Source organism: Chanodichthys erythropterus, chromosome 23 (assembly GCF_024489055.1).
Source record: "Chanodichthys erythropterus isolate Z2021 chromosome 23, ASM2448905v1, whole genome shotgun sequence".
Classification (NCBI taxonomy): Eukaryota; Metazoa; Chordata; class Actinopteri; order Cypriniformes; family Xenocyprididae; genus Chanodichthys; species Chanodichthys erythropterus.
In genome coordinates, this window is record NC_090243.1 from 19,865,515 (window position 1) to 19,885,533 (window position 20,019).

Below are 20,019 nucleotides of genomic sequence, written 5' to 3' on the forward strand. Positions count from 1 at the left end.
TGTGTCGTTCATTCAAAGTCCTGCACTAAAGTTTCAGCTGCTTTTGATTGATTGTAATAGTTGAGAACAGCTGCATTTAGCAGGAAATGTCAAATGAAGCTCTTGGGGTTTGAACATGGTCACTGGAGACGGAGCTGCTCTATTCTGAGAGGAACACAATCACTAAACCTGCCAATGCAAATGTGATTTTCACCTCAAACTCACAGTTTCACTCTTTGATTGGTTCAACGCTCTCAACTGGAACACTTTCACTTCTGCTCATGAGAAATGAGTTATGAGTAATACATTTAGAAACAGCTTTAGATGAAGGAGCTGCTTGAAAAACATCTGCATGTTACTGATACACCATGACTTTAGTGTAGATTAATGTACAAAAACAAAACAACATATGAATCTACATATTAATTTACACACTCTGTTTTCTCTGATTCTGAGCATATTTGAGTCAAACCCGTCTGTCACAAGACAGATCACAGTCTAATAGAGCTGATTTCAGTCATAAGTCAGTTTTGAGCACATGTGTAGTTCCTGTGTTTGTCCTCTGTGTGTCAGTAGTGTGTGATAGTGTGTGAAAGTGTGTGAGCAGCTGCAGTATCAGTTCAGTCACTGTGACTCTGACTGACGGAGGTTTTTGTACGACTCTTTATCACTGTGTGAACACATGTTTACTGTTGATGTAATGTCTACTCTGACAGTAATAATGTCCAGCATCTTCAGTCTGGACTCCACTGATGGTCAGAGTGAAATCACTGTTAGATCCACTGCCACTGAATCTAGATGGAGTTCCTGACTGGAGGGTGCTTGTTGCATAAATCAAGAGTTTAGGAGCTTCTCCAGGTTTCTGTAAGTACCAGGCTAAAGCATAACAGCACTCTGGATCTCTGCTAGTTTTACAGGTCACAGTGACTGATTGTCCAGTTTGAGAGAGCAGCTCTGAGGGAGTTTGAGTCACTGTCACCTGACCAACAGATTCTGACAAGAGAGAAAGATTAGAAATCACAAACACTTTTACAACCATATATCTTCACAACACATAAAAATAACAAGTAAATAATGTCTGTAATCTTGACTGACACAAACCTCGACATAATACTGCCAGCGTCCAGATCAATATGGTGCTGAAAGTCATTTTTGTTGGTTGTAGGTTCAGTTCTAGTGAAAAACAGTTGTTGATCATGTTTGATGTTTGACAGAGTTATAAACACATGCAGAGCACTGAAGCGTGTGTCGCTCATGTAAAACACTCTCTCTATGCAAATGCTTCAGCAGTGACAGGTTCAAGATGGTTTAATATTCGGTTTCATTCAGACTTCAGAAACATGTTAATAATCCAGAGCCCCTTTTTTTTCAGAAAATCTGCACAACTTTAATTGTGAATTTGCTGCTGTACAACAGTTCAATAAACAAGAAGCTTAAAATTTAGACACAATATTAACAGTTACTTGGTCTGTTTTTGTACGGCCAACTGAAATATTTGCAAAAAAACCGCAGTGCGACTCATAATAGTTCCTGAATGAAATAGTGTTTTGAATGAATCATTTGAGTGAATGAATCAATTATTCACTCATGAAGACTGTCCCTTGTTTCCAAAGACATAATTGGTGCTTCTCAATACTAAAAATTGATGCTTCCTCATTTCCTCACTCCTCCATCCTCCAGCCCGTGACCCGGAAACCGATCGAACAGCTCAAGGAGGCGAGGAATAAGGAGCGAGGAACCTTCCATGAGGAGTCATGAGTGAAGATACACAGGTGTATCCTTCCCTCGCATCCTGAGGGGTGGAGCTAAGACGTGAGGAAAAGTAGTGAGAGGAGGAAATGAGGATGCAAAAATAATAAATGAGAAGAACCCTATGGCTGTGTCCCAATTCAGAGGCTGCATCCTTCAAAGGCCACATTCAGAGGTCAGTTGCGTCTCTGCTGTGCAACGAAGGCTCCTTCGAATGCGTCCTTCATTTCCTGTGAAATGAAATATACAAAGATGCTCTGCGTCTGAAATCGAATACTTCCCTATATAGTAGGTGAAAAACAGTACACCAACATGTTATGTCCGAATACATAGTATTTGAAAATCTCTAGGCGAAAAGTCCCTGGATGACCTACTACTTCCAGCGAGATTCTGTTGTGTGCATTCGATGGACACTTTACTATCCCATGAGGCCACGGGAGAGGATTTATGAATGGAGGTGAAGTGACGCAACTGACGCTGGTAGGTCACATGATAATGACAACATGGCGAATGTAGTACTTCTGGATTAAATTAATACTACACATATAAAACATACTTTTTGAATGATCGCAAAATAAGTTTGAATTCAAATGTAGTGTAAGGCCCGCCCAATTGGCCTGATGGCAGTTTTCCACCGGGCGGGGAAGGTTTCTTGTGCATTCAGTCTTTTCATTGTGGCAAAGTAGTTTAATTCCAAGTAAACTTTTATCTGACTCCATGTTATTATGACCTCGAATTTAGTTTAGAATGTCAATTGATTATTGGTCATTTGTATAACAATTTAGCTATACATTTGATTACTCTATTTAACTCTTTACTCTTTTTTGTACTCGGATTCCTATAACGCTTTGAGTCTCGGGCACGATCTCATACGCACAATCTCGTCAGTCTTGGTCATTAGACAGAGGCGATGACTAATATTCTAGAGGCCGTACCCACTTTGCTCATTCTAGAATATGTTTATTTAGTCCCCATAGATCTGAACACACCGAATTAAGGTAAGATTACTTTAACTAGGGGCCGTGACCATTACCATAAAATCAGGCTGACCAATTTAGCTTCCTCTAGTGGTAACTTTACATAATCACGCAGTGGTTTACCCACAGACACTTAGAGTAATCTCACCATAACCAGAGGTTGAGGCTCATCCTGTTTAGATTGATCTAGCAACACTCTGTTGCTCTAAAAGGAAAAAACCCATTATTAGCCTACACAGTCTAAGTATACTTAACTAATGCCAATGTGTTAGTCGGAGCTCTAAAACATCAGCTGGTGTGCCCCACTGCTCCACCTAAACTGTACTTTAGTCCGTTACTAACCTGAGCGTAGACTAGTGGGGTTATGGACTTAACGTAATCTACTGGAGTCAATAATTTCAGAGTAAGTCAGAATAAAGTCAAATGTGACAATTTATTAGTCAGGTAAATGTATCATGCCAATTACATAATCATCTCAAAGATGATCAATACAAACATCAAATGCTCAGAAACAGAGTAAAAGATGAATACCTGACATTAGAAAAATGCACATTGCAATGTGGGCTCATCTGCACAGGATCAAGCCCTGAGCCTCCTGCAACATCTCTTTAAATACTCAGACCAAGACAGAAACTTCTTTCAAATGGAAACATGACTTCACAATGGTAATTTGCATTAATCAGGGTCCCAGACTGAGTAGTTTACACCTTTTAGGGACAGAAGTCCATTTGCATGAAAGACCCGGTGAAGGTGGACACACCCATTACAGAGAGCAAAATATCTCTAAAGTCTTTAAACCTTTATTACCTTCTGGTTTACTTCTATGGGAATGAGACCCTTGTACCAGTCGCACTGAGACATTTCAAATGATACCAAACATGTATAGTATTGTATGATAACTGTTCACATTGAGCCATATAGATTTTGGGTGAATTTCAGGTCATCTCCATATGTAGAGAGAAGAGATGGGGAAGAGGGTGAAGGAAGGGACATGTAGATTAAGGCATTGCTGAGGTGTGATCGACTCAGGGTGATTGCGTCTCGAATGGGGACGCTAATTTTGCAAGAGAGAGTTCAAATGTTAATTTCCTTTGTTTTCTCAAAGAGTAGCCCTTTCTTGGTCCAGGCACTCTGGCATCAGTCTTACAGGAGCAGGAAAACACCTGCAGATACATGATGAAAAAACAAGAACATGTGGCCAAATTATGAACCTCACAGATAAAAGAATATATAAATGTATTTTTTTTTGAGGTGCACATGCATGACAAACACATTTATAGTTATTTTGAGTGTTTCTGGTGTCACAGGATCATCAAACTTTGAGACAGTTGAGTTTGACTAACAGAGAGACAAGGTTTGTTCATATTCATTAGTTTACATCTGAAACATAAATTCAGTTAAAAGTGTAAATTACAATTCTTATCTTGCTCATCAGTTAAAACTTGGTGTCAGTAAGTAAATAAAACACAAAATACATGATTAAATAAATACATGTGTAGTTAAATCCATAAATAATGCATTTATATTTTTAATTTATAGAGTTATGCATAAATAATTGCATAAATATGAATGCATGCATACATAAACAAATAAAGTAATTGTTCCAGAGGCTTAGATATGTATCCTTCTTATTTTTCAGTGCAGATATAGACTGTTTTCTGTGAATGTACAAGATTTCAGATTCATTAGTGAAATAACGAGAAGAATAATAAAGTGCAGTAAACAGTGAAACTATTCACACTACAGACCAGTGTGTTTATAATGAAGACAATACATTAAAATAATATGTCAGTTTGCAATATCAAGCAGCACAATGAGCTGTTTTATACATCTGAAAATAAGTGTAAGCGGATCATACCGGAAGACACACACTGAATTTAAAGATGATGTTAAACATAAGGTGGTGTCATAGAGGCCCATTCGACCGCTCCGGACACATCGACACAACGGTCAACATGACGCTGTTCATCACTCACACTTACAAATCAATGACTTTCATCAAAAATATCACAGCATTGTGCAGCATATAAACCACTGAGCTTTAAACTCCAGACGGACAGAGGAAAACCTTTCAGAGGTGAGGATGTGCTGGTTTGTGTTTTTGTATAACTCAATATGTAAAATCACATTAATGATCAACTAAATGCTGTGAAAATAGCAGCTAATGTCTATTGCATATATAGATATTCATATGTGAATGAGGTTATGAAGGGAATGAGGCAGTAGAGGGCGATACTGATTATTCCTTAAATATCTGCCACACATCTTCCTCTTGGAGCTCGTGGACATGCTGGAAATCACTAGAATGAGAGTTGAGGTCTGGACTGTGTTCTGATAGAGGACTGTGTGTGTTCATCAAGTGGAAGTTGATTTGATTGTTTTGCTGCTTGAGGTTTCTGCAACTATTTATGAGTGTTTGATGTTTTTATACTTGTGATTTATGTCAGTATTGTTGTTCTTTTGTATAATAACCACACCTTGATCCACATGTTGATCCATATCTCAAATAAAAGCAACTAATGAACTTTGTGTTTTATAATCGATGCCCCACAGTGATTTTACTATTTAACTAGTTCTCATGAAACTTTATTACAGAGGTTGCAGATGCAGTCAGGAGTTCACTTGCTCTCCAGTGTTCACGGACCAGATCTGACTGATCCAAGATGGTGGACGACTCACATGTAGATCTCAATCATGTCACTAATCTATAAGAGCACAAAATCTCAAGGCAGATATACATTTTCCACAACATTTTTAGTCTAAAGAGGGTATGAATATGAGGAAATTTAACAGTGACACTGATGGACTTTGTCTAGTTGTTTCTCAGCTGATTCTGACCTCAATAATTTATAAAAAAGCTTAATTTAGATGATTTTATTTCAGATGTTTGTGTGACGATGTTGTTTCAGATCCTCCTTTGAGCAGCTGCAGTATCAGTTCAGTCACTGTGACTCTGACTGACGGAGGTTTTTGTACGACTCTTTATCACTGTGTGAACCACCGAATGCTCTCAGGCCAGTAGAAACTCTGACAGTAATAATGTCCAGCATCTTCAGTCTGGACTCCACTGATGGTCAGAGTGAAATCACTGTTAGATCCACTGCCACTGAATCTAGATGGAGTTCCTGACTGGAGGGTGTTTGTGTAATAAATCAGGAGTTTAGGAGCTTCTCCAGGTTTCTGTAAATACCAGGCTAAATGATTACCACCATACACTCTACTGCTGGTTTTACAGTTGATGTTCACAGTTTGTCCTGGTTGAGCTGCTGTCATTGAGGGACTCTGAGTGACGGTGATCTGTCCTCTACACTCTGAAACACACAACAAGAAGAAAATCAACTCAAAACTTTGACAATATACTTGAAGAAATGAATTGATATCAAACTTGTGCTCCACAAACCTTGAGCAAACGCTGTGAGAGTCCAGATGAAGATGATGATGAAGGTCATGTTGATGAAGATTGTTGTGTGTGTCAGTGATGAAGTGTTAAACTCACAGCACTATAAACACTCTCAGAGCACTGAAGCATCTGATCAATATGCAAATGAACTCATTCTGTATTTAAATGAGGCTCTAAATGAAGGTTCAGGAGGAGCTCGTTCATCTCATCCTGTCAATCACAACATCAAAGATGAATCATGTAATCATCAATAATTGTGAACTTTAAAATGTAGCATAAAATTTAGAACAATTCAAAGCATGTGAAAAAACACTGTGAAAATGAAAAGTAGATGAAACTTATCATCATCTAAGCAAAATCACATGAGCAAAAGTGCTTTAGTGATCATCAGCGCGACTGTAATTGTAAGACAAACTCTTGGTCTTTAGACAGCTTTAATGCACATGAACATCCTCTAGCATAATAGGATTAACTTGTAGCTTGAATTGTTATTGGGATCTTTTACAGCTCAGAAACTTCAATCCAGAAACACTTTGAATTGTGTTTTCAATATTATAGTATAAAATGAATATTAATATAAAAATGAATGATCTGTAAGTATTTTGGAGATTACATTTTTTTGCAAAACTAATTATATTGGGCTTTATTAAACTTTATGAAACTATAATGAATTTAGGCCATTCATTCAAGTCAATCTATTGAATCATTTACACAGACTTCCATAAAGAGATCTGAAAGGATTTGTTGTCCTGTGGCTCCCTCTGGTGGACAGCATTAGTGTTATGACCTTCATCTCTGAATCCCATTCATATAAATGACTGATTTAAAAAAAAAAAGTTCCTGAATCTCGGCATGTTTACTCAGAAAGTCTTGTTGTCCATGTATATGAATTTCTGTGAATTTTGGATTCAAACATTCAAACTGATGGAAACTGATAGAAAAATGTATTTCTTATCCTGTGGTTCCCTCTAGTGGACAACATTAGTACAACATGTTGTAGTCCGTCAGCCATTTTGAGTTGCCAAAAACTTTATTTTTCGATCTCCTAAACCACTTGACTGATTCACACGAAATTTTGCACGTCATCTATAGACACTAATGACAAAAGTTATCAAAAGGATTTTAATCAGTCAAAGCGTTTAGAAGATAGTTCATTTAGCCATGGCTCAATACACTTATAAAACTATATCTTCTCAACAATCTGATGAATCCAAATTCTGTTGATCACTTGTTTGATGTCTTCAGGGTATCTAGATGATACACAGATAAATTTGGGGTTAAATAGACAAATGGTCTAGGATGAACCCTTCAGTGTTTGGATCTCTGATAATCTCACCTGTGCTCGATATTCTCAGTCGTCTGAAGCTCTAAAATGATGTTATTGACTTCAAATCTTCTCATCTGCTGCAGCCCTCATATTTGTGAATGAACTTATTCAGTGTTTCTAGCACAAATCACTGTGACTCTGACTGACGGAGGTTTTTGACTCTTTATCACTGAACCAGGATAGAGGTTGATGATCCCAACTCTGATAGACGTCAGGACTGCTTTTACAGGACATGGTGAATGTGTTTCCTAGATGAACAGATTTCACTGCAGGCGTCTGAGTCGCTTCACCAACTGATTTATTATTATTTATAATGTTTCCTGAGGTGCACTTATAATGTTAATATGATTTTTACATCAAATAATTGTCATAATTTAGAAATAAATGGCTATTTCCACTCTGATTTTAGCGCTCTGATTGTTTACATGTGAAACCTTCTCGAATACTATCACTACATTTTCACTATTACAGCTGTCTAAATGAACGAATGGTGAAAAGTGTTGATTATTGTCTTATATTTAGATCTGTTCATCACAGGGAAGGTTGCAGTGATGAGAAACTGAGCAGATGACAGACAGTCTGTTGATGGTGTGAATGCAGTGATCTCGTCATTACAACTACATTTCTGCACTCCAGAAATGCTTTCACCATAACTAACAATGCAAACACGATGTAAATCCAGTCAGAGATTGATTGTGTAGTGTAAGAGCGTCACTGATTATAACAGGAGTTTTGGGAAGTGTCCAGATAAACTCTCGCTGTGTGATCGACAGCTTCAGTTCCTCAGATATTTACTGTATAACTAAGATTAGGAAGAAAAAATAATAAAAGTACATGATCAAAAATATCAATGACTTTAAAATATTGAGTGAGTGGAAATGAGGATAAATAAACCATAAATGATCTAAAAATGATGATAACATCAAAAGAATTTCTAATTATCTGAAGAAATACTGATGAAACTCAACAAAGCTGATATTAAGATCATATTTGTGTTTCTGCTGTTGAGTGTGTGTGAAAGTGTGTGAAAGTGTGTGAGCAGCTGCAGTATCAGTTCAGTCACTGTGACTCTGACTGACGGAGGTTTTTGTACGACTCTTTATCACTGTGTGAACACATAACCACTGTGATAACTCTGACAGTAATAATGTCCAGCATCTTCAGTCTGGACTCCACTGATGGTCAGAGTGAAATCACTGTTAGATCCACTGCCACTGAATCTAGATGGAGTTCCTGACTGACGGGTGTTGGTCCAATAAATCAGGAGTTTAGGAGCTTCTCCAGGTTTCTGTAAGTACCAGGCAACACATGGTGGACTGCAGGCTGGAGCTGTACTGAATTTACAACTCATCTCAACAGTTTCTCCTGGTGTTGCAGTTTTCACTGCAGTCTGAGTCACTGTGATCTGAGCTCTACAGTCTGAAAAAAAAAAAAATTATAAGTCATTAAAATATTATTTTTCACATTTTAAAATTGTGTTAAAATTATATAATTTAACTTGTTCCAAATACATGCTGCACCTTGTAGTATAAAGAGGCATAAGAGTGTCCAGATGATGATGAAGGTCATGTTGATGAAGATTGTTGTGTGTGTCAGTGATGAAGTGTTAAACTCACAGCACTATAAACACTCTCAGAGCACTGAAGCATCTGATCAATATGCAAACACACTCCAGATCATTTATCTGAAGACAGACACTGTAGGTTCTTGTTTGTAAAACTGATGCACAGTGACCTGAAAAGTCATTTTTTTCTCAGCCAAAATTTTCTTTTTCCAACTTTTTAAAACAAAAGAAATTTTTTTTTTTTTATAATTTTATATTCAAAACCCTAGCGTTTGAACTTAAATGCGTCTGATTGGCCTCTGATCAGTGATTGGCTTCATTGCTCAGCGCTGCAACAACATCTTCTCTCTCCACACTCTCCAGACTGGAAACACAAATACACACTGACGCGTCACATTTGCTAAATTTTTGTGCTGTTTTGTACCCTCTAGCACCCCTGTAGAACCGGGTCTGATCGGGTCAGTCGCACTGGTGCTTCTAAACACTTTTTCACAGTCACACGCAGTAATTGTGACTGAAATGGTCACACTGTAGAGTCCTGCCATTGGTAGCGAGGTTTATTGTAAACGTCTTTTTTCAGTCGTTCAGAACAAAAGTGGCAGACATGTTTCGTACTTGTTCAGATGACATTTTCCGGTGAAACTTATTATTTTGAACAAACTTCCAAGACGTGGAATCTGTAATTGTGAAGTAAGTGAAGATCCACACTGGTGCGGTGACTGACAGCCACACAAACACCTCAAAACATCAGATTCGTCCGCGCTGAGGAGCCGTGCCGACGCACAACCCATGTGAGGAAGATCATTCCACAAATAACTGCAATTGCAGGTTTCAAACAGAGATGGAGACAAAGAGACAAACTTACAGACTGCAGCTTTAATAATTAATCAGCATATTTACCAGAATGTGAAATGAATTCTGAACATTTTCTCTTTTCATGTGTAGGAGTTTGTGAGCATTAATGTGTTGAAGGAATAATGATGGGATTTTCTTTGACTGTTTTCTTCATGTTGTTTCTCTCGCTGTTGGAGAATTTCTCCTAGTTTTCTCTTGAATCCTAATGGAAAGCCACTGGTAACTGATTTCTCTGTGCTTCTCTCAGGCGTCACTCCTCCTAAAGTGAGCGTCCTGCCGCCCTCCAGCGCAGAGATCTCCTCTCTGAACACAGCGACACTGGTGTGTGTGGCCAACAAGGGCTTCCCGTCAGACTGGAGCCTGAGCTGAAGGTGGACGGGAGCAGCAGGTCTCAGGAGAGCAGCGCTGGGCTCCTGGAGAAGGACGGTCTGTACAGCTGGAGCAGCAGCCTGACTCTCTCTGAGGAGGAGTGGATGAAGAGCGTCTCGGTGAGCTGTGAGGCCACACGGAGCGGCCAGTCTGCGTCCACTGGAGACACTGTGAGGAGACAGCAGTGTTCAGAGTCGATCTGATGACTATATGTGTGCTTTTTCAGTCTTGATTTTATTACAATTCAGTCAATAAAACATAATTGTAACATTATGTCCTTTTTTGTGTCATTTTTGTTTCGGCTCTTTCATTGGATCAGGGCTTTAGCTCATATTTTATAAATAAACTTCACTCAGTGGAGCATGAAAACACCTGCAGATACATGATGAAACGAGATCTGCTCAATTCTCAGAGGAACACAATCACAAATGTGATGCAAATGAGTTTAACTCCACTCAGTTTCACTGTTTGACTTGATATTCTGAGCCATATATATATGAAATAAAATACAATTATATGATGTCAAGAGGATTGGAGGCAATAATTAAATTAATAAGGGGAAAAAGGAGTTGATTTCCTTCCTTCAGAGACTGACTATAGCGTGAACCAATAACATTTCAGTGCGGCTGTGAAGGATCATTTCATTGGTTGATCTTCAGAAGGAACATGCAGCCTCTTCATTGGGACAGAGCCATCAAATATGCTTGTTTCTTTCCTGAATGATTCAGTGTTTTGAACAAATCAGTTGATTAATAATTGATTGATTCACTCATAAAGTCAGTCTCTTGTCTCCATCTACTGGCGTAACGATGTAACTTGCAGAAAGAGTCTGTAAATCACCAGCACTAATGCTGCAGGTAAACACATCTGTCGTGTCCATGATGGAGGATCTGTTTCTGTCACAAGACTCGACTATGAACATCAGGACTTCTGAAATGAATTAAAATGGACATAAAGGTGGAGATGGAGTGATGGAGGGACGCAGGAAGAATATTCTCACTGGAGTGACGTAAGCTGCTGTTTATATATGCTGCTCTTGTGTTATGATTGACAGCTGAAGATGAATGAACATACATGCTTCTGTTTACAACTACATTTGCTGAAGTTTGTGATTGTGTTCAGTTTACAGTGATCTAAAGAAACCTTTCTGAGAGAATCTCTTTATGATTTAGTGTCTGTTGTTGAGTGTGTGTGAAAGTGTGTGAAAGTGTGTGAGCAGCTGCAGTATCAGTTCAGTCACTGTGACTCTGACTGACGGAGGTTTTTGTACGACTCTTTATCACTGTGTGAACACATCTTTACTGTTGATGTAGTGATAACTCTGACAGTAATAATGTCCAGCATCTTCAGTCTGGACTCCACTGATGGTCAGAGTGAAATCACTGTTAGATCCACTGCCACTGAATCTAGATGGAGTTCCTGACTGGAGGGTGCTTGCATAATAAATCAGGAGTTTAGGAGCTTCTCCAGGTCTCTGTAAGTACCAGGACACACAGGGTGTACTGCAGGTTGAAGCAGTACTGAGTTTACAGCTCATCTCAACATTTTCTCCTGGTTTAACAGTTTTCACTGCAGGAGTTTGAGTCACTGTGATCTGAGCTCTACATCCTGAAAAACAATTAATTTATTAGTCCATAAAAATATATATTGTTCAGTATATTTTTAAGCTGTGTTAAAATTATACAATTTAAATTATTTATTTCACCTTGTAGAATAAAGCAGTATAAAAGTGTCCAGATGATGATGAAGGTCATGTTGATGAAGATTGTTGTGTGTGTCAGTGATGAAGTGTTAAACTCACAGCACTATAAACACTCTCAGAGCACTGAAGCATCTGATCAATATGCAAATGAACTCATTCTGTATTTAAATGAGGCTCTAAATGAAGGTTCAGGAGGAGCTCGTTCATCTCATCCTGTCAATCACAACATCAAATATGTATCATGTAATCATCAATATACTGTGAACTTTAAAAATGTAGCATAAAATTTAGAATAATTTAAACCACATGTGAAAAAACAGTGAAAATTAAATATAGATGAAACTTATCATCATCTAATCAAAATCACATGAGCAAAAGTGCTTTAGTGATCATCAGCTCGACTGTAATTCGGCTGCAGGTACGAGACCGCAGGTGATCACAGCTGTACTGATGACAGAAACTCTTCAACAGTTTTATTCATGTTATCTTGCACTACATCACTGTGCCACTAGAGGGCGGTGTGAACAGACAGACACACTGAAGAACAGGAACGGACGAGGTGAATAATAATGAGTTAATGCAGTGATGAATTTATTCGATGGGGCTCCAGTGTGTATTTAAATGGTTAAACACTATATATTATAGCACTATATGCAATTGCGCCACCCAAAGTGACAAACAGGTACTGTAGTCCTGGCCATAACAGGTTATATGGTCAATGTAAGACAAACTCTTGGTCTTTAGACAGCTTTAATGCACATGAACATCCTCTAGCATAATAGGATTAACTTGTAGCTTGAATTGTTATTGGGATCTTTTACAGCTCAGAAACTTCAATCCAGAAACACTTTGAATCGTGTAGTAGACGGTACAGCAATGGCCATGTGTCTTTCCAAATAAAATATGAGTCTTTATGAAGTATTATTCTACTGTACTGTTTTAAAATAGACAGATAATATTGTCTCTTTCCTTCAATTGAACGGCAATACATTCAGTCACGTCTGGCAACAACAAATATGTTTTCAATAGTATAGTATAAAATGAATATTAATATAAAAATGAATGATCTGTAAGTATTTTGGAGATTACAGTTTTTTTGCGAACAAATTATATTGGGCTTTATTATACTTTATGAAACTATAATGAATTTAGGATTGCATTTTTTATACCACAAGTCAATCTATTGAACCATTTACACAGACTTTCAAAACGAGATCTGAAAGGATTTGTTGTCCTGTGGCTCCCTCTGGTGGACAGCATTAGTATTATGACCTTCATCTCTGAATCCCATTCATATAAATGACTGATTTAAAAAAAGTTTCTGAAACTCGGCATGTTTACTCAGAAAGTCTTGTTGTCCATGTGTATGAAGTTCTGTGAATTTTGGATTCGAACATTCAAACTGATGGAAACTGATAGAAAAATGTATTTCTTCTCCTGTGGTTCCCTCTAGTGGACAACATTAGTACAACATGTTGTAGTCCGTCGGCCATTTTGAGTTGCTAAAACTTTTTTTTTTTTTTTCGATCTCCTAAACCACTTGACCGATTCACACGAAATTTTGCATGTCATCTATAGACACTAATGACAAAAGTTATCAAAAGGATTTTAATTAGTCAAAGCGTTTAGAAGATAGTTCATTTAGCCATGGATCAATACACTTATAAAACTATATCTTCTCAACAATCTGATGAATCCAAATTCTGTTGATCACTTGTTTGATGTCTTCAGGGTATCTAGATGATACACAGATAAATTTGGGATTAAATAGACAAATGGTCTAGGATGAACCCTTCAGTGTTTGGATCTCTGATAATCTCACCTGTGCTCGATATTCTCAGTCGTCTGAAGCTCTAAAATGATGTTATTGACTTCAAATCTTCTCATCTGCTGCAGCCTCATATTTGTGAATGAACTTATTCAGTGTTTCTAGCACAAATCACTGTGACTCTGACTGACGGAGGTTTTTGACTCTTTATCACTGAACCAGGATAGAGGTTGATGATCCCAACTCTGATAGACGTCAGGACTGCTTTTACAGGACATGGTGAATGTGTTTCCTAGATGAACAGATTTCACTGCAGGCGTCTGAGTCGCTTCACCAACTGATTTATTATTATTTATAATGTTTCCTGAGGTGCACTTATAATGTTCATATGATTTTTACATCAAATAATTGTCATAATTTAGAAATAAATTACTGCAAAACTATTACAGCTGTCTAAATGAACGAATGGTGAAAAGTGTTGATTATTGCCTTATATTTAGATCTGTTCATCACAGGGAAGGTTGCAGTGATGAGAAACTGAGCAGATGACAGACAGTCTGTTGATGGTGTGAATGCAGTGATCTCGTCATTACAACTACATTTCTGCACTCCAGAAATGCTTTCATCATAACTAACAATGCAAACACGATGTAAATCCAGTCAGAGATTGATTGTGTAGTGTAAGAGCGTCACTGATTATAACAGGAGTTTTGGGAAGTGTCCAGATAAACTCTCGCTGTGTGATCGACAGCTTCAGTTCCTCAGATCTTTACTGTATAACTAAGATTAGGAAGAAAAAATAATAAAAGTACATGATCAAAAATATCAATGACTTTAAAATATTGAGTGAGTGGAAATGAGGATAAATAAACCATAAATGATCTAAAAATGATGATAATATCAAAATAATTTCTAATTATCTGAAGAAATACTGATGAAGCTCAACAAAGCTGATATTAAGATCATATTTGTGTTTCTGCTGTTGACTGTGTGTGAAAGTGTGTGAAAGTGTGTGAGCAGCTGCAGTATCAGTTCAGTCACTGTGACTCTGACTGACGGAGGTTTTTGTACGACTCTTTATCACTGTGTGAACACTGGACCACTGTGATAACTCTGACAGTAATAATGTCCAGCATCTTCAGTCTGGACTCCACTGATGGTCAGAGTGAAATCTCTGTTAGATCCACTGCCACTGAATCTAGATGGAGTTCCTGACTGGAGGTTGTTTGTTCCATAAATCAAGAGTTTAGGAGCTTCTCCAGGTTTCTGTAAGTACCAGCTGAGACACTGTCCACTACACCAGGATTCTGGATCTCTGCTAGTTTTACAGGTCACAGTGACTGATTGTCCAGTTTGAGAGAGCAGCTCTGAGGGAGTTTGAGTCACTGTCACCTGACCAACAGATTCTGACAAGAGAGAAAGATTAGAAATCACAAACACTTTTACAACCATATATCTTCACAACACATAAAAATAACAAGTAAATAATGTCTGTAATCTTGACTGACACAAACCTCTACATAATACTGCCAGCGTCCAGATCAATATGGTGCTGAAAGTCATTTTTGTTGGTTGTAGGTTCAGTTCTAGTGAAAAACAGTTGTTGATCATGTTTGATGTTTGACAGAGTTATAAACACATGCAGAGCACTGAAGCGTGTGTCGCTCATGTAAAACACTCTCTCTATGCAAACGCTTCAGCAGTGACAGGTTTAAGATGGTTTAATGTGGTTTCATTGAGATTTCACAAAACATTTCACATGTTAATATAATCCTTTATTGATAAAGCAACATCAGATGAACAGGAGCGCTGTTTAATCCCAATATCAGACCAACATCACGATTACAAGTGTGATATTGCTTTTATATTATTGAACATTTATAGATTCTACATTTCAAAATGCAAAAAATTAGGCAACCTAAAACTAAATCTGAGCCTTGGTTGAATGACACGGCTCGTGCTGTCAGACGCGAGTGCCGTAGAGCTGAGCGCAAATGGAAAAAAGACAGACTGCATGTATCACTTCAAATGCTAAGGGACTGCTGGCGTCAGTGTGGTTTGTCACGTAATCTGTTCGTGTGATGAGGTGATGAGATAGTGAGATACCTCATCAGCTGTATCTCATCACCTCAGCCTACTTAATGCCCTGTCTTTCGTCTCTTGTTGTCAGATCGTTGTTTGGAGTCCCGCGTGTGTTTTCCCCTCGTGTTCCTCGTGAGTTTGCCTGTGAGTGGAGTCTTCGTGTCTTCGTGTTCCTGTTTCCACGCACCCACGCTGGATTACACTCTCCCCGGACTTCCACTGATCTGCATCACCACGGACCTGTTTCACCACCTCATCTCATCTGCTTCACGGCCCATCGAAGTCCCTGTGATCACCCCTCTCCTGCTGCCAGCCCATTGTATCTTGTGTTTACTTTCTGGAGTGAAGCTCAATAAATGAGATTGTACTTGCATTTGCATCCGCCTTATTATTCCGTGACATAAGGTCACTACTACTAGAGCTCTTATTTCACCTTCTGCTTATGACCCCTCAATCCCTGTCCTCTGTTCTTGACAGGTTTGAGCCTGTGACCTTGTCTGTGTTACAGGAGACTGTTGATCATTTGAAGCCCTCAGGTTCTCCACATGATGCTGTTCCTCCTCGGCTTTTTTAAAGAGGTCTTTCCTACTGTAGGGCCATATGTTCTTGCAGTTGTTAATAGCAGTCTGTCTTCAGGTGTGGTTCCTAAAAATTTTAAACATGCAGTAGTGCAACCTCTGATTAAAAAACCTGGTCTGGATCCTGTAGATCTTGCAAATTTTAGGCCTATCTCCAAACTACCTTTTCTTTCAAAAATCCTTGAAAAGATAGTCTGCAGTCAATTAATGGCCTTTTTGAAAGCCGTAATAATGTTCCAGTCCGGTTTTAAAACTTTGCACAGCACAGAATCTGCTCTTTTAAAAGTGTTTAATGATATATTTTTAGCTACTGACTCTGGTGATTGTGTTGTTCTTGTGCTTCTTGATTTAACTGCTGGACCATGAAATGCTGATCTCACGTTTGGAGCAGTGGGTGGGCATCAAGCATTAGCACTTGAATGGTTTCGGTCCTACCTGGATGGTTGGACTTTCTGTGTCAGTTGTGGTGACTCTGAGTCCTCCTCTGCTCCTCTCTCTTGCACTCAAAAAAATGATTCTAGCTGCTTGTTCAGTTTATTTAAATAAAATAAGCTGAACCAACACAAATCTTTAGTTTTTTACTTAATTGGCATTCGCACTCAATTGTATTATGTTAAATGAAATTAAATTTGCAAAATGTTAGGTCAACCTAAACCATTTGTGTTGGGACTACATGAATCATTTATGTTGCATTGATTGAACCTGGGCAGTGGATTTCTAGTTCCCAGCATGCTTTGCATAGGGAAAGATTGGGACAGTAAATGTTGAACTTAAGTGCTGTTTAATGTGTTTTTTAGTAAAGGGAAATACCTTTTAAAGTTTGAAGTTCAGTTATATTTGACATTTAAAAGAGTTTATGTTATGTCGATTTTTTGAGGTTACCATTATGCTGAAGTGTAGACCTTGTGGTTAGGCTCTAGGTGGCTATGTAAAACAAATTTATATTGTTTTCAACGAGCATTAACTGTGCTCAAGCCAGTAATGAGAAGTTCTTTATCTGATCATTACTTGCATGCTATAAATGTTACTTAGCATATGAATAAGTGTTATTTTAGTTTAGTTTTTATAGAAATATAAATAAATTACTTGGAGGGCCAGCACAAATTTTACACAGTCTACATATGGTCATCAGCTTTTCCCCTCTCAATGGTCATGAAACATGTATGTCTGTGTACAACAGCTACTCAAAACCTAAGCACAAGCGCACATCTTCACCATGATGGTAACAAAAAAAAAAGCACTGGTTGGATCAACAAGAATGAATTATGTTCAGGAAACATACACAGAATACGTCAAATGAAACTGGTGTGATCTCATTCAATTAGGATGAATTTCACTCATTAGTACAATTAACCTAGCTTAAGTTCAAATAAATCAGTTCAACTGTGTGGAAATAGGTGTCATAATTGAATTAAGTTAGACCAACAAGTTATTTTTTTGAGTGTGTGGGGTCCCACAGGGCTCAGTTTTAGGCCCACTTCTCTTCTCTTTGTATTTGCTCCCACTAGGTTCAATAATCAGGAAGCATGGCATGTCTTTCCACTTTTACGCAGATGATTTATGCGCCTCTTAAAAAGAACGACACTGTCGGACCGTTACTCGAGTGTCTTGCTGATATACAGGCCTGGATGTCTCTTACTTTTTTAAGTTTTAATGTAAAAAAGACAGAGGTGATGGTTTTTGGTGGCACCATTGGGACCCCTTCTGTTGATTTGGGGGCCTTGGCCCAGTACAACAAGCAAACAATCACTAACCTAGGGGTTAAAATCGATGCTGACCTCAAGCTTGACAGTCAGATCAGGGCAGTCGTTAAATCAAGCTTTTTTCAATTGACGCAGCTGGCCAAAGTAAAGCCATTTCTTTCGAGGCAACACTTTGAGACAGTAATCCACACCTTTGTTACCACTCGGCTGGATTACTGTAACGCACTGTATGTGGGGGTTAGTGGGTCTTCTGTTGCTCGTCTGCAGATGGTTCAAAACGCTGCAGCACGTCTGTTAACGCAAATACGAGCACATTTCCCCTATTTTAGCCTCACTTCACTTTAGGATCCATTTTAAAATTCTCTTATTTGTTTTTAAATCTCTAAATGGTCTTGCTCCACCCTACGTTTCTGAGCTGCTACACCCTTATACACCCACCCGTTCTCTCAGGTCAGCTGATCAGCTGCTCCTGAATGTGCCCAAAACAAACGGATGCTCAGAGGGGACCGTGCCTTTGCTGCAGCAGCTCCTAAACTGTGGAATGATCTGCCTCTGCCCGTTAGACGGGCCTCTTCATTGTCTTCTTTTAAGTCACTTCTTAAAACCCACCTTTTCTCTTTGGCCTTTGACTGATTTTGACATTTGTTTCTTAATTTGTTTTTGTTTTTATGTCTTGCATGAGTTGAGTATTTTATGTTTTATATATTTTTCTGTACAGCACTTTGGTCAACTTCGGTTGTTTTAAAGTGCTTTATAAAGTTTGATTTGATTTGAGTTTGAAAAACATTTTTCTATATGTTTTTCTGCTCAATAGTTATTTTGAGTGTTTCTGGAGTCACAGGATCATCAAACTCCTCTGAGGACGATGAACATCTGCTCTATTCTGAGAGAAACACAATCACTCCACCTGATGATGAAATATGAGTTTAACTCGCTCAGATTCACTGTTTGACTTCAGTAAATGACACTGTTGAGGCAGTTTGTGGAATAAATCAGGAGTTCAGGAGCTTCTCCAGGTTTCTGTAAGTACCAGGCCAAACGCTCCCCATAACTAGTCTTGTACACATTACTGCTGGTTTTACAGTTGATGTTCACAGTTTGTCCTGGTTGAGCTGCTGTCATTGAGGGACTCTGAGTGACGGTGATCTGTCCTCTACACTCTGAAACACACAACAAGAAGAAAATCAACTCAAAACTTTGACAATATACTTGAAGAAATGAATTGATATCAAACTTGTGCTCCACAAACCTTGAGCAAACGCTGTGAGAGTCCAGATGAAGATGATGATGAAGGTCATGTTGATGAAGATTGTTGTGTGTGTCAGTGATGAAGTGTTAAACTCACAGCACTATAAACACTCTCAGAGCACTGAAGCATCTGATCAATATGCAAACACACTCCAGATCATTTACCTGAAGACAGTCACTCATTAACAGACACAAAATACAATCACTGAAGTGAACATCTAGTAAAAATCAGTCTTTTTCATATCATTCAATCTTCTAATAGACAAACTGTTAAAAAAATGTATCATTCAATTCTGAATAGATCAAGACCAACTTCAGTATATTAATCTGAATATCTGCTGTGAGACTCTGAGAATATTTTTACTGTAGTTGGATTGAAAAGTCACTGTTAATCCCCAAATTTACATCAAATCCATGACTTTGACATCTTCACTTTTATGAATCTTTATAAAATAAATGTAAAAATATATGGTGACATGCATATGTTTTTGATGGTGGACAACAGCTGTTGGGTAATCTGGTCTTTAATTTTAAAATTAATTTTTATATCATTGTTAATTCTTTCATACATAGATATTTATATCAATTATATTCATTATCATCTGCTCTGAAATTGAGGAATGTGTTTATATGATGCTGTTAATATCTGCATTATGAGGAATGAAGTTAATAAATCAATAGACTTATTAAACTGATCAAGCAGAACATGTTTATGATG

The 20,019-nt window shown here is 38.1% G+C and overlaps 1 protein-coding gene and 3 gene segments (V, D, J or C); all 4 read right to left on the bottom strand.

Moving 5' to 3' along the window:
• Nucleotides 1–516: 516 nt before the first annotated feature.
• LOC137014390 (Ig kappa chain V region 3547-like) lies at nt 517–1,416 on the bottom strand. The segment is given in 2 exon segments: nt 517–972; nt 1,081–1,416. Coding segments are annotated over 2 exon segments (423 nt in total).
• A 2,685-nt stretch (nt 1,417–4,101) lies between these two features.
• LOC137013607 (Ig kappa chain V region K29-213-like) lies at nt 4,102–6,278 on the bottom strand. The segment is given in 2 exon segments: nt 4,102–6,016; nt 6,106–6,278. Coding segments are annotated over 2 exon segments (375 nt in total).
• Nucleotides 6,279–10,794: 4,516 nt separating this feature from the next.
• LOC137013731 (uncharacterized) lies at nt 10,795–19,388 on the bottom strand (the record flags this gene model as incomplete). The annotated part of the gene is made up of 3 exons (XM_067377673.1): nt 10,795–11,828; nt 11,926–12,025; nt 19,020–19,388. Coding segments are annotated over 3 exons (798 nt in total), but the record flags the coding sequence as incomplete, so codon positions are not given.
• LOC137013603 (immunoglobulin kappa variable 1-8-like) lies at nt 13,483–15,852 on the bottom strand. The segment is given in 2 exon segments: nt 13,483–15,096; nt 15,205–15,852. Coding segments are annotated over 2 exon segments (423 nt in total).
• Nucleotides 19,389–20,019: the final 631 nt, after the last annotated feature.